This window comes from Triticum aestivum, chromosome 4D (assembly GCF_018294505.1).
Source record: "Triticum aestivum cultivar Chinese Spring chromosome 4D, IWGSC CS RefSeq v2.1, whole genome shotgun sequence".
NCBI lineage: Eukaryota > Viridiplantae > Streptophyta > Magnoliopsida > Poales > Poaceae > Triticum > Triticum aestivum.
In genome coordinates, this window is record NC_057805.1 from 13445357 (window position 1) to 13457678 (window position 12322).

The 12322-nt window shown below is 50.2% G+C and overlaps 2 protein-coding genes across 3 annotated transcripts; both read right to left on the bottom strand.

Moving 5' to 3' along the window:
- Positions 1 to 273: 273 nt before the first annotated feature.
- LOC123095745 (beta-glucuronosyltransferase GlcAT14B-like) lies at positions 274 to 3543 on the bottom strand. The gene is made up of 4 exons (XM_044517308.1): positions 2749 to 3543; positions 2576 to 2651; positions 2366 to 2481; positions 274 to 1336 (listed from the first exon to the last, which is right to left on the bottom strand). Exons 1-4 carry the CDS (start codon positions 3347 to 3349, stop codon positions 723 to 725), a joined length of 1407 nt encoding a protein of 468 aa, XP_044373243.1. The 5' UTR covers positions 3350 to 3543; the 3' UTR covers positions 274 to 722.
- Positions 3544 to 4355: 812 nt separating this feature from the next.
- Positions 4356 to 9242, bottom strand: LOC123095744 (HIPL1 protein). 2 transcript variants are annotated; one of them, XM_044517307.1, is made up of 7 exons: positions 8933 to 9242; positions 8691 to 8848; positions 7716 to 8225; positions 7038 to 7254; positions 6172 to 6350; positions 5283 to 5524; positions 4356 to 4962 (listed from the first exon to the last, which is right to left on the bottom strand). In XM_044517307.1, exons 1-7 carry the CDS (start codon positions 9033 to 9035, stop codon positions 4551 to 4553), a joined length of 1821 nt encoding a protein of 606 aa, XP_044373242.1. In that variant the 5' UTR covers positions 9036 to 9242; the 3' UTR covers positions 4356 to 4550. The 2 variants fall into 2 exon arrangements, with proteins under 2 accessions (XP_044373242.1, XP_044373241.1); XM_044517306.1 differs by having other exon boundaries at positions 7434 to 8225; positions 8933 to 9241.
- Between the last annotated feature and the right edge of the window lie 3080 nt (positions 9243 to 12322).

Genomic DNA, 12322 nt, shown 5'->3' on the forward strand with positions numbered 1-12322 from the left:
TTCCAAATGTTCCATGCTGCCAAAATAACATTCTCTTTGAAGAGGGGCTGATGATTCCCTTTGGGCTAATTCCATCATCTCTTGCATAGTTGCATTGGTGTCCCAGTGGATATGAATTTTGTTCCAACATTCAATACTGAATTGACATGTGTAGAACAGATGCTTGTTTGTCTCTTAAGGAACCAGAGGGGCAGAGCATGCAAGAGTGGTCCTCACCAATGTCAAAATGCCTTCCGCATAGTAAATCTCTGGTATTGACTCTGTCCATAAACATTAGCCAAGCAAAACCCTTGTGTTTCACCATGCATTTTGTCTTCCAAACCATAGTGATGCACTTTGGGTGGTTTAAATTTCTGATGTACAGTACAACCTATAAAATTTCCTTGCCTTGAATCTCACATCACCCCAACAAAGAATACACTAATCTGTACTCCATTGATCAATCATTACCAGATCGAGCTTTTCTTCCAGGCTCTCCAATTCCTCCTTGGATGGACGCCTATCTGTCTGGCCATCATAAAAAACAAACACTTTCTGCGTCCGTTTGGGTCGGCCCCTTGGTGTTGCCCTTAGACAAGTTAAAGATGCCAAGCAGAGAAAATGCCACTTGAGTTCGACCCGTAGTCTGCACCAGGCACCAGGCTCTGGTGTGCACTATACATACATTGCGTGAAGCATTATACTAAAATGACATCCGGAAAGAATGTATTGAACCAATTGTTTCAGTGATGGTCTTCTACCTTTTCCGAGGGAATATGTTCTTCTACTTTTTTGGCGGGAATATGTTGTTCTACTACTGCTACTTTGCACTGTTTCGGCCGGAAGTTCTCCTCCGACAGGAGCGACGTAACGAGCCGCTTCAGCCGCGCAGCCCCCGGGCCAGGCCGAACATACGCCGCGTTCCCGACAACGGCGCACGGGTCGTCGCCGCCGGTGCGGTTGGCACCGGCAGCCGGCACCTCCCCGACGCACCAGCCGCCCGGGGCGAGCATTCCGGGCGCCCGCGAGAGGAGGTCGGCGTCGATCCTGTCGAGGACGGGGTCGTCCCGGCGGAACTTGCGCGCGAAGGGGGCGGCGCTGGCGAGCATGCCGTCCCAGTCGGCGAGGGTGAGCAGGTGCGGGTGCTGCATCGGGGGGTTGTCCCACGCGATGTAGTGCAGGTCGTGGTTGACGGTGGTGTTGCGGAACTCGTCGGCGTTGCAGGCCACGGTGTGGAAGTAGCCCTCCGGGGACGAGATGAAGTTGGCGTAGTACATGAGCACCGTGCGCGGCAGGTTGTCCCACCCCCAGATCAGGTACTCCACGAACGGCCTCGACAGCACCATCCACGCGGAACCTGGCACGAAGCAAGCGGTTCATCCTTAATTAAAAATATTATCTAAGAAAGCTAAAAAATATATTATCTAAGAATTATTTTTGTTCTCTCGATTGGCCACCAAGGATTAACTTGAGAATTATATAAAAGATTAAGGGAGATAGAGTAGTTGCTGTTGTTTTTGTGCTTGGTTGTGGTCGGCCATCTAGATGTTCTGCCGTAGTATATAAAATAGTACTATGTCTAGTGGAACTCCCTTTGTCTATATTTACATTCATCTTTGACCGTTAATTTCATCAACAAAACATATGTTATATCTCATAAAAGGTGTACCATTCATACTCCCTCTGTTCATAATAAAATGTTTTAGATATTTTAATATATAAATTACATACGAACTGAAATGAGTGAACAAACACACTAGATTGCATCTATATACATTTGAATCAGAAAAAAAGTTAGAACATCTTATAATAGCGAACAGATGGAATAGTTTCCAACGAAGTTGAATACTTTTTTATGACATACACTTGATATATTGTAGGTGAGATATTATGATTAAAATTGAATCACGCAAAACGAGGACACTATGTAACAAGGGACGGTGGGATTATCATATCATTTTAAGATGTGCAGCGCACCGGCCATGTTTTTGGGTCACGTCGCACGTAGCCAATGTGCGAGCCACGAACGGAAGGATATTGTAATGAGACAATACAATTCCTCCCTGGGAAATGCCGTGACCGACCGACAGTACGTATAAGCTGGCTATTAGACCCTACTAAAAAAAATGATTGGCAGCACACACGGGCATATGCTTAAGGGGACAAGGTCAGGGATAGGTGCCGTGCCACACATGCACACAACGGCGACAAACACCATGGAGCACAACTAAATATCCCAAAAAATATCAGCTCAAAAGAAATCCAAATTATTAGTATTATTATACCAGTTGATGATATGTTTTGCTACGTGCCAATGCAAGCGGGGGACATGGCCATGGTTCCAGGGAGAAACGTGCCGTCCACCCACAGATTCGTTCAGACGTACCGGTGAAGAGCTTGAAGGCGGTGGGCAGCTCCCGCTTCTGAGGGATCCAGAAGAGATCGCCCTTCTTCTTCATGTAGAGCGCCGGGTCGATGATCACCGGCATCGCCCTCGCGAACCTGCCAACGATCACCAAGAACTTTTAGAAACTTGCATGTAAAAAGATGCACCGCGTGGCCCTCCAATCAAATCAAAGCTAGCCAGAGCACGCACGCTTTCCAGCCGATGTCGCTGGTGTGGTCGAGGAAGTTGAGGTCGCGCGGCAGCTCCGAGAACACCTCCATCATATCTGCGGCACGCACGACAAAAATCTAAATCATCTTACTGGCTTCTTCACCAAGAACAGTAGGAGATCATGGCGATCGAAGCAACCAAGGGCGACGCACCGTCCTGCGTGACGAGCGGGTAGTCGGAGGCGGAGAGGTTGATGAACCAGTCCCAGTCGGCGCCTTTGCCGCGGCCCTCGCCCCAGAGGAACGCGGCGGCGGCGTGCAGCGTGGTGGTCACCATGGTGGGGCCGCGGTAGGTGACCAGGTTCGCCTTCTCCACGACGCGCACGTTGCGCGCCGCGGCGAGGACCGGGTGGGACGCCACGAACGCCGCCAGCGCCGCGCGGTCCGAGTCGGGCGCCTCCGCGTCCAGGTGCAGGATGTAGTGGTTCCTCGGGTGGTACAGCGCCAGCAGGCAGCGGCGCAGCATCCCGGCGTCCCCCGCCGAGCCGGAGATCAGGTACGCGAAGCGCGGCGGCGAGGCGGGCGGCGCGCGGGCCTGCACCGAGAGCGCCTGGTCGACGAAGAGGTTCTTGGAGGCGCGCGTGGAGGAGGAGGCCGGGGAGGTCGGGGCGAGGAAGAGCGAGGCGGAGGGGAAGGGGACCGGCGAGGCGACGAGGAGGAAGAGCGCGAAGAGGCCCCCGGCGGCGACGGAGAGCAGCCAGCGCAGGACGGACACGGAGGGGCCGGCGTGGTCCATGGAGGACGACATCGACATGGGTGTGATCGAGCGATCGAGCTGGGTCGACTCGTGTTTATATACCGTGGGAGACGTGGATGGATGGATCAATCATGCCGTCATGGAGCGTGAGGATGGGAGTGAGGGAGAGCACGAAGGGAGGGATGACGAAGCAATCATTTCATGGCGGAAGAAGAGAAGAACCATGCATGCAGTCAGCTTCAACACCTGGTGCTGGTGGGTTAAACGTGTGGCAGCACTAATCTTAAAGCCAATGATTTATTACATGCCGCGGCGAATAGTCCGTCATGGCCGCCACCACGGGCCGGCCGGCCGATGGTCCATAGGAGGACGAGCACGTACGTACGTACCTACCTACCTGTGCAGCACCCATGGAAAAATAATGGCATCCAACGACAATGATGATCATTAGAGTATCATTTGATGCCATTCTGCTCGCTTGGTTCGTGCATGCGTTGACGAGATCAAGATCGGAGCGATCGAGCAGGCCAAGAAGAGACCTCCCCTCCCCAACAGAATTGGATTGGATTCTATCCTCTGTCGCTTCTCTTCTGGTGCCTAGAAATGACGACACATTAGCAGGCTATAAGGAGTTTTTTTCTTCCCGGATTCGGTTTTGGCTGTGGACGCGTCTGCACGATGGCTCCAGGATCACCAGCGACCGCAGAATGAAACGAACGTGGCATTCGGTTGTTAAACAATCCATTCCCCTACAGCAAGCAAGACGACGACGAGCTCCCTCCCTCCCGTCTTCTCTGAACCGTTGGCAGGCAGGCCCGCCCAAAATTAGTAGCAGAAATTCATTCAAGCCGGGATGGCGACGGGCTAGCCGAACACAAGCACCACTGCAGCTTCGCAAACAAGTTGGCACTAGGACAAAGCCGACCCGGCCGGCCTCAACACATTCATTGGCACCACAGTCCACAACTGTCTTAGACTAGCCACAATGGATAGTAACATAGACTAGGAACATGCCCATGTTGCTAGACTATGTTACTACCTCTACAGTGGGGAGTAACATAAGTGTGGTAACATGCAACACTTCATTTATTAGGCTACAGACACATCTTGCCTTGATATGAAACCGGCTTGGTTTCTCGGAGCTGCTCATAGGATAGGATGTGCATGCGTGCATTCATACGGGTGAGAGCGTGCGTGTGTGCTATGAGCGTTTGCGTGAAAAAAATGCTGCAATCTTACAAAAACGCATGGAGGGAGCTCAAAAGTACAGCGCATATACAACGGACGCCAGGGCTACGGCCATCGGCGTCCCTACTCGCGTCGCCGAGGCTAGGGACGACGGAGGGCCGGAAGGCGGCGGCGAAGTTCCATTATCGGTCGCCGGCTTCTCGGCGGCGCAGGTGTAGCCGCACAGGCTGGGCCGGACCACCCGGTAGACGCCTTTGCTGGCCAGGACGAACACGTCCTTGCGGTTGTCCTCGCCGAAGGAGAATATGTAGCCCAGCGACGGGAGAGCGGCCCCGGCCCCGGCCCCGCCGGCGGACTCGCAGGGTATCGGGGAGTTCTTGGAGCAGCTGAACGGCGTCAGGGTGGACGTGTAGTTCCCGCTGCTCGGTGGGGTCTCCAAGCCGGTCCACATCGCCGATGCGTATAGATCGGCGTAAATGTACCTGAGATCATCAAATCATGTGTAGTGGGTTACAGAGGTTGTAGGAATGCTTTCAAAAAAGAGTATTTTTGGAGTATCATTTATTTCTGCCCAGAGCATCTCGAAATGTTTTTCCTTCACAAAAATTTGTACGTATGTAAAGCAATTCGTCAATGTTTGTTGTAAAAAAAATACCTATCAGTTTTTATTATTTATTTTACTAATTTTCCGATTTTACTGCTCATGAGAATACATTTGAGCTCGCAAGCAGAAACTCCATGTCCAGAAGTAGTGTACTTTTACTTGTTTGCACATTTATTATTCATGTTAGGAGAAGTATACCTTCCATATAAGCAGGGATCCGTAGACCCACGGTACACATATCCACCTGTGATTGATGCAGACCCAACGTTCTTGTTCACAGTAGAATGGTTGTAGCCCATGGCAGGGAAGATGGCATTTATGGAACTAAGTGATGTATTCCCTCCGGGCGTCCACTCTGGATGATAGATGTATGGGCCCTCGTATGCGCGCCATCCGTAGTTTCCGCCCTTGGAGATCAAATCTACTTCTTCATATGCATCCTGTGCGTGTGCGGTAAAAAAGCGTTGGAGTTAGACAGACAGACTGGCAGACCAAATGCAGTTTCTGACCAAGGCCAACCTAGGAAATTATGGTTTGTTCAGAGGTTTGTACTGAGCCAGCAATAAGAAATGGATAGTATTTATGTCAGCCTAGGAGATTATTTAGTATTGACAGTAAAAAGTGAACTGAGCATTCTTTACACAAAACAAACTACAAAAGTGAAGCTTCGCAAAATATGATAACTGTACGAGATTTAAAGAAGTTTTTATGTACATTCACTAATGCAGAAGCATGTCCCATGATGAAGGCCGAAACATGTGTATTCTGAGAAGGGAATGCTAAAATTATAAATACTGGAAGCACATGAAACTGTCGAACTCCTGTGCGGCAATGGAGATTTAAGAGCTAAGCCTTGAAAAAGGAAAACTGGAGCTTATTGATTATGTGCCTGATACTCATATGACAATATTCAGTCATAGCACTGGAGAAATGAATGCAATATAAATTTGAAATAACACAAATTTGTGAACATCTCTTCTGGTAGTATAGTTCAGCAGCTTCACTTTAACTACATGCTACATTAGTCAAAATTGAGCAATAAGCAAGTTAAATGTGAAATTTGTTGCCTGTAGTCTTCACGACATACCTGCCCAACATCTGCACAGTAGAAGTAGGAAGGCCTCTCGGAATCAAAACTGCATCTCCACGGGTTTCTAAACCCCAAGGCCCAAATCTCTGGTTGCAAGTCACTGTCTTGAGCAAATGGATTGTCCTTTGGAATCGAATAGTTGCCCCACAAGGTCTGGTTACCGATTTGCTTCTGGCCTGAAAACAAAATATTAGAAGGGTTAGGAGAAAAAAGATAACCAAAGTTAAATCTTTGGTGTGCCGTGTTAACTACCCATGCTACTGAGTTCTTCATCTATAAAATTTCTACAATGACAGTGTTCATCTGATAAGGTAAGCTGAAAACAATCGATTAGCTTCCTGAGTAGCAAAAATTCCCACCAGTGTTAAATTGTCAATAACTTTGTGAGATTTAGTATAAGAATCACAACCACCTGTACATACCCAACATCTGCTCACAAAATTAGTGTGGTAACAGTGTAATCCTTATATTCCTGAATTTCCCTGGCAAAAAGCATATTGTTGTTGTTATGGAAACAACAGAAAAGTAGGGGATATCTTTAGTACTCCCTCCGATCCATATTAATTGTCACTGATTTAGTACAATGGATAGGAGGGAGTAGCATAGTTACATTTAAGTATTTCAAATGATTTCCTGAAATGATAAACTGAATATTTATAATATCAACAATTTAAGTATTTCAAATGATTTCCTGAAATGATAAATGTACAATTGATAAATATATTAATAAGCCTTAATCAAATGCTATGGTACTGAACAACAGACAGATTATACTAAGTAAACAAAAATTTATGAGATGGAGTCAACAGGATGCAAATATGACAGCAAATAAAATAAGATCCCTGTTTCAAGTGCTAACTTACTTTGTACATTGTCAACATCAAGCCTCATTATTTTTCCCAAAAGTGACTTCTTGTTCTGAGAGAAATTGAAAGGGTCGCCTTTGTTTCCACCATCCCCCATCATAAAGTACAGATACCCATCTGTAGGTCCAAAAAGTATTTGTCCTGCATGATGAGCTGTATACGGCAACCCCATTGTAAATATCCTGCTAACCTCTGATGGATTAGCAGATGTTGCCTACAAAAGAAAACAGTAATGAGAATGCTATTCAAATGTTAGCTCTACAACATTCTTCTTTCATTTCAGACATGCTGCATTGTGAGCTGAGAAATGAGAAACTACCAACAATGAAATTAGGATTAGGCAAAGAACATTGATATCAAGATCTGCGTAGAAGTGGGTATCCAAATGCGTACCGCAGAAACATTTGATGAGGAGACTTTTGCAGAATACTCTGAAACAACAACTTGGTACTGGCATGGCTGCGCACCATTATCGGTGCCTAGCTTTGAAGGGTCACAGTCAACATCAGAATTACATGAACATCTACCAGCGCAGTTAGGCGACTGAGTTCTATCACAGTTATAGGAAACAAAGAGGCGCCCGTTGGTAGCAAACTTTGGATGAAATGCTATGCCCATGAGCCCAAACTCAGAATCCAAATGCACTTCGTCAGTCAGATCAAGGAATGGGTTTACCTCGTCGAACTGTAGAGTGCCACCAGACCCTTGTTCTGGGACATTTGCCAGCCATATCTTTCCTGCTTGGTTAGACAAGAAAACTCTGTTGGATCCATCAGGGTGAGGGGCCATGTTCAGGTACGACCCATTGCCAATTCTCTCAAGACATACCCCTTTAGGGGAGGGTGATGGCTTGGTGGTGTTAAATGAAACTGCATTTCCACTGAAGCATACCGAGTTGTCATCGGATGAGCCACCAAATGATGTACAGAAGTCATTTTCTGACTGCCAGACATCGGTGAGCTTTGACGCGGAACTAGGCAGTCTTCCACTTCCTTGCAAGGAAGGTTGGAAGGGGGAGTTCGATATTGTCACATTTTTGCAGGTCTCCCAGACTAGTTTGCAGTAATCTTGAGTGGAATCTTTTGACTGAGCAGAACCTCTGGAAGAGGTATAGTTGCACAGAAGTGGAACCATCCGAATCTTTGAGCTTGAGTTGAACAATTCAGCTGAAAATGGACTGCATTTCTGAAAAAAAAACTAAAAGCTTTTTAATACTAATATCTAAGGATTACAGACTAACAGTAAGCATGAAGAAGAAGAAGAATCCCAGCCAGGTGATAACCAGATTTCTTGGTCACCACCAGTTAGCAGAGCAAATCATCCAAAAAGGGACAAATTTGGATTTGCAACGTGTTCTAGAAATTTTGCTACAACCTGGTGTGTTTCTAGAATATATAGTTTTTCTTCTCTGAGTCCCGGTAATAATTACACATGCACGGTACAGTAGACAGCATAGCATGAGATTTCTACTTCTGATATGAGTGACGGATCAACACTGGCAGTCTAACATCAGTAAGTACTAGTACTTATTAAACAAACGCTGGCCAGGCACCCAGGTTTCGGCTGATCGACGGCCTTTCATTTGCAGTCCCCGGCTCGGGCAAAGCATCGAACATGTAGTGTGCAACCAACCCGATAAAAAGACCGTACCGCGCAGAGGAGCGACTTGACGACGGCAGCGCAGGCGGCGTCGGATACCCTCATGGCCTCGAACAGCTTCTTGAGCGCGGCGTCGGCGGCGACATCGCAGCAGCTGCTCCCGCTGTAGGAGCAGAAGCCCAGCGTCCCGTTCAGCGGCGCCGGCGCCCCTGTAAACATCAAGCAGATCCGCTAGCACCAACATCCACGCGACACTGACAAAAGCCAAATAAACACTAAGGCAAACTGCTCACTGGAGTCGGTGCAGAGAGGGAGGGCGTTGAGGAGCCACGGCTGCTGCCATGAGAGGCAGCAGAGGAGGAGGAGGAGCACAGGGAGCGAGCGCGGGCTCCCCATCGTGGGACGCTGTCCGGTTCTTGGCCTCGGGTGTCGCGCGCGGGCACGGGCATGATTGCGTAGCCGCGAGGCGAGGGGCGGCCAGATTTATTGGGGGGTGGGGTGATGCCGATGGGGACTTGGGGAGTGGGAGGAGGAGGAGGAAGAAGGCAGGCGCGCGGGCGGCATGTGAGAGTTGACCAAGTTGGCTTTGAATAATGGCGGCGGCGGGACATCTGTCGGCCGCTTCGTTTTTATACCGGGAGCAGGAACCTCGCCGTGCCACCACCTCACCTCACTGATTGATACTGGTAGTAAGATCACACACCTGCTGTCTGTCATCAATCGGCCGTCGGAGTGAGACGTGGCTGAGTAGTACGGGTGAGCATTTGTAGCAGATCCGCTAAAATCCCGAATCTTAAATCCAGTTTGCGGTGCCCCTAAATTAATTTTAGCAGATCTATTTGGACAAAAAGACCAAAACCTGTATAACGGACAGAATTTTACGGGCCGATAAGTTTTTGGCGGATCTGCTAGAGATGCTCTAACCAAACATTTCCACTGCCCTAAAATCCATCCGAGTTTCCTGCCTCTGGTTGACAGAGAGAGTGACGATTTGATCAAATGGCCTATACCACGAGCTAGCTACAGGCTCTGGTTGTTGTTCGTTGGCGGAACGGCGGGCGAGCTTGACAACTAACGCTCCTGCGCACCCACTTGACTTCTTCAGCGTCTATAGCTAGGCTCGATAAGAAAGCCGATGCCTGATGGCCAACGGCACTTTGCAGAGCGCCGGTAAAACGAGATAGGGGTGGGGGTCGCCGACTTGGACGATCACCGGCCATGCACGCACAGCGCTCGTGAAAAGAGCTGTGTGGTATCGAGTCAACGGCCGCGCGCGTCGTCCTCGCCCGGCCGCTCCAGTTGATCTGATTGTCGTGGACGTGCGCAAATTGGCAAAGGCACGGGCAAAGTAAAAAAGCTCGGCGCCGCTCTGACTTTAGAACGGCGGCGTCCCTCTGCTCTGCTGTGGGTCGCCGTCCGTCGAGGAGGCGAGGGCGCAATTCAACGGTCGGGGTTGGTGGGCAAGTCGAGCGAGGCTGGTCGCAAAGTCAAACGAGAGCGGAGGGTTTATTGCGTTCGGTTCGCGCAGCCGATCCACTCTGGATGGGATCGTCCACGTCGCTGCTCGGCCAGATATACTTACTGCACTGCACGGCACGGTGTTGTACTGTCGATGACACGTGAGATCGGATTCACACAGTAACGACCGTTACTGCACGTAGCTAACTATAGTCGTTTTCTCTGTTTAATCTTGCTATATGTGCTAGAGTTTCTAGAGCAAAGTATTTCCCTACAGGAGGCATACTACGAACTTCTACAGCCGCGATGGGCAAATCCGGACTCTCAAACGCACGCGGGCGTGTTCGGATGCGTCCGCAGGCACTGACCGTGCACTTCTCCAATCCGATCGTTTACATCCGTGTATCTAGCTCACATCCGGTACCCTATATCCATACTAAGCATGCAACGTGGAACTAAACTACGTAGATCATCGAAACAGACATGGAATCAAACATAGAAATGCACATTTCAATCATCAAAAGATCACCGACGGATCTCCAAAAGATCGCCAAAGTTCACATAAACGACGGACAAGTTTAAAATAGATTACTAAGAATTTGAAATTAAAGACGAAGACAGCAGAGCTTCACCACTTCCACGTCGGGCCTTTGCCCTTCCGGTCGCCGGCGCAGCTGTAGGCGTCCGGGGCTGGCGGAGGGTCTTGGTCGTCCGACGAGGAGGTGCAGCTATCGCGGCTGCCGTCGTCGGAGTCGGAGTCGGAGAGAACGGTGAGCCCCTTCATCTACAAGAGGAAGTGGGGAAGAAGAAGTGGGTTGTTTGCCTGGAGATTCACAAATACACGTGTCGTTTGATGGACAGGGTCGTTCGCTCGTATAAGATTTTCTTCCTATCGGCTGGTTCGTTTTTATACGTAGATGAAGGGGCTGCACATATCGGCCGGTTTACAAGACATTTCGACAATGGTAAAACAAGACCAGCAAAGCCGCCCGAATGTGCCGACAAATCCCGATAGGAGCTGCACATATCTCGTTCTCAGGGCACACCGGATAAGCGAAGCGTACAGGTACCAACATAATCTCAAGTTGCCAAGGGACGGTCCCGCACGGTGCTCTAGTTTGGACCAGCACTCAGAGGAACACTGGCCCGGGGGCTAGCGCACGGTGGATTTGGGTTCTTGAAGGGCAGCTTCGAAGGGCTCAAGGGATACGCTGTGGGCCGGATGACCAAGAGTCGTCGCGGCAAGCTCTACATCGACGATGCGGACTGGAGCCCCGACGCCGGCTCAATTGAGTACGGGTACCGGGTCCCCTTCGGCGGAATTCATGTCTTCATTGGCAAGGTTGGTGAGCCGGGCCCTGAGCCGGATCTCGGCGCCGATCTCATCGAAACGGCTCAGCGTGCACGACCCGCCTGGGCCCGGCCTGCCTTAAGGCGCGCCTTTGTGGGGTGCATCCATGGAGGGCCCTCTGATCCATCTGGGTCTGGTGATGAGGCGGCCGCTGGCTCTGACGGCGAGTCGGCCACCGATGAATCAAACTCGTTGTACCAACTTCAAGATGGCAGACTCACGGGTGGTTTCGATGGCGACAGTATTCCGGGCCTTTTTGAACCGCCAAGTCAGGTTGGAGTTTTTATGGCTGGTGCGCAGCCTGTTCAAAACCCCGCTGCTGGATCGGGAAACCCGGTGCCTTCTCCGGCTCAGGTGCTGATGTATCTCACGGACAAGATGACGGCCCTATTAACCGCCACGGTTGACCCGGCGAATCAAGCTCAGCATGATGCGGAGGTGGCGCAGTTAAAATTGGATTTGATAAAAGCTAAAGAGGATCTTGCGGCGGAAGGGATCAGGCTAGCTGCGGAGCGGGCGGCTCTCGACGCCCGGACTCAGCTGATTCAGGCGCAGTCCTTCCAACTCACGATGGATCAGAACGCGGCCAACGAGGTCATGAGAAGGAGGCATCAGAAGGCCCAGTCTCGACTCCCGCCGGTTTACGATCCACGCAATCTCTTCAACATGCCAGGTGCAGGGTCCAGTAACCCGCCAGGGGTCATTGCGCCCGGGTCTCGACCCCTCATTCAGCCACGAGTGATGGGGCCTCCCCAGGTGCCCCCTGCCCCGCCTCAATACGTGCCAATACCCCCGGGTCATTATGATAACCCGCTGGAGAACATGGTAGCTGCGGCAGCACGACTGGCGGCTCTCCCCGTTGACGGCGACTCTC

Excerpts from the sequence above, each read along its gene's own strand:
- LOC123095745 (XM_044517308.1), bottom strand. The coding sequence starts at position 3,349 with ATGTCGATGTCGTCCTCCATGGACCACGCCGGCCCCTCCGTGTCCGTC. Across the intron at positions 2,482-2,575 it reads AGCGACATCGGCTGGAAAGC|GTTCGCGAGGGCGATGCCGG; the intron begins GTGCGTGCTCTG and ends GATCGTTGGCAG. Across the intron at positions 1,337-2,365 it reads CGCCTTCAAGCTCTTCACCG|GTTCCGCGTGGATGGTGCTG; the intron begins GTACGTCTGAAC and ends GCTTCGTGCCAG.
- LOC123095744 (XM_044517306.1), bottom strand. The coding sequence starts at position 9,035 with ATGGGGAGCCCGCGCTCGCTCCCTGTGCTCCTCCTCCTCCTCTGCTGC. Across the intron at positions 8,849-8,932 it reads CCCTCTCTGCACCGACTCCA|GGGCGCCGGCGCCGCTGAAC; the intron begins GTGAGCAGTTTG and ends TGATGTTTACAG. Across the intron at positions 7,255-7,433 it reads CCTCATCAAATGTTTCTGCG|GCAACATCTGCTAATCCATC; the intron begins GTACGCATTTGG and ends TTTCTTTTGTAG.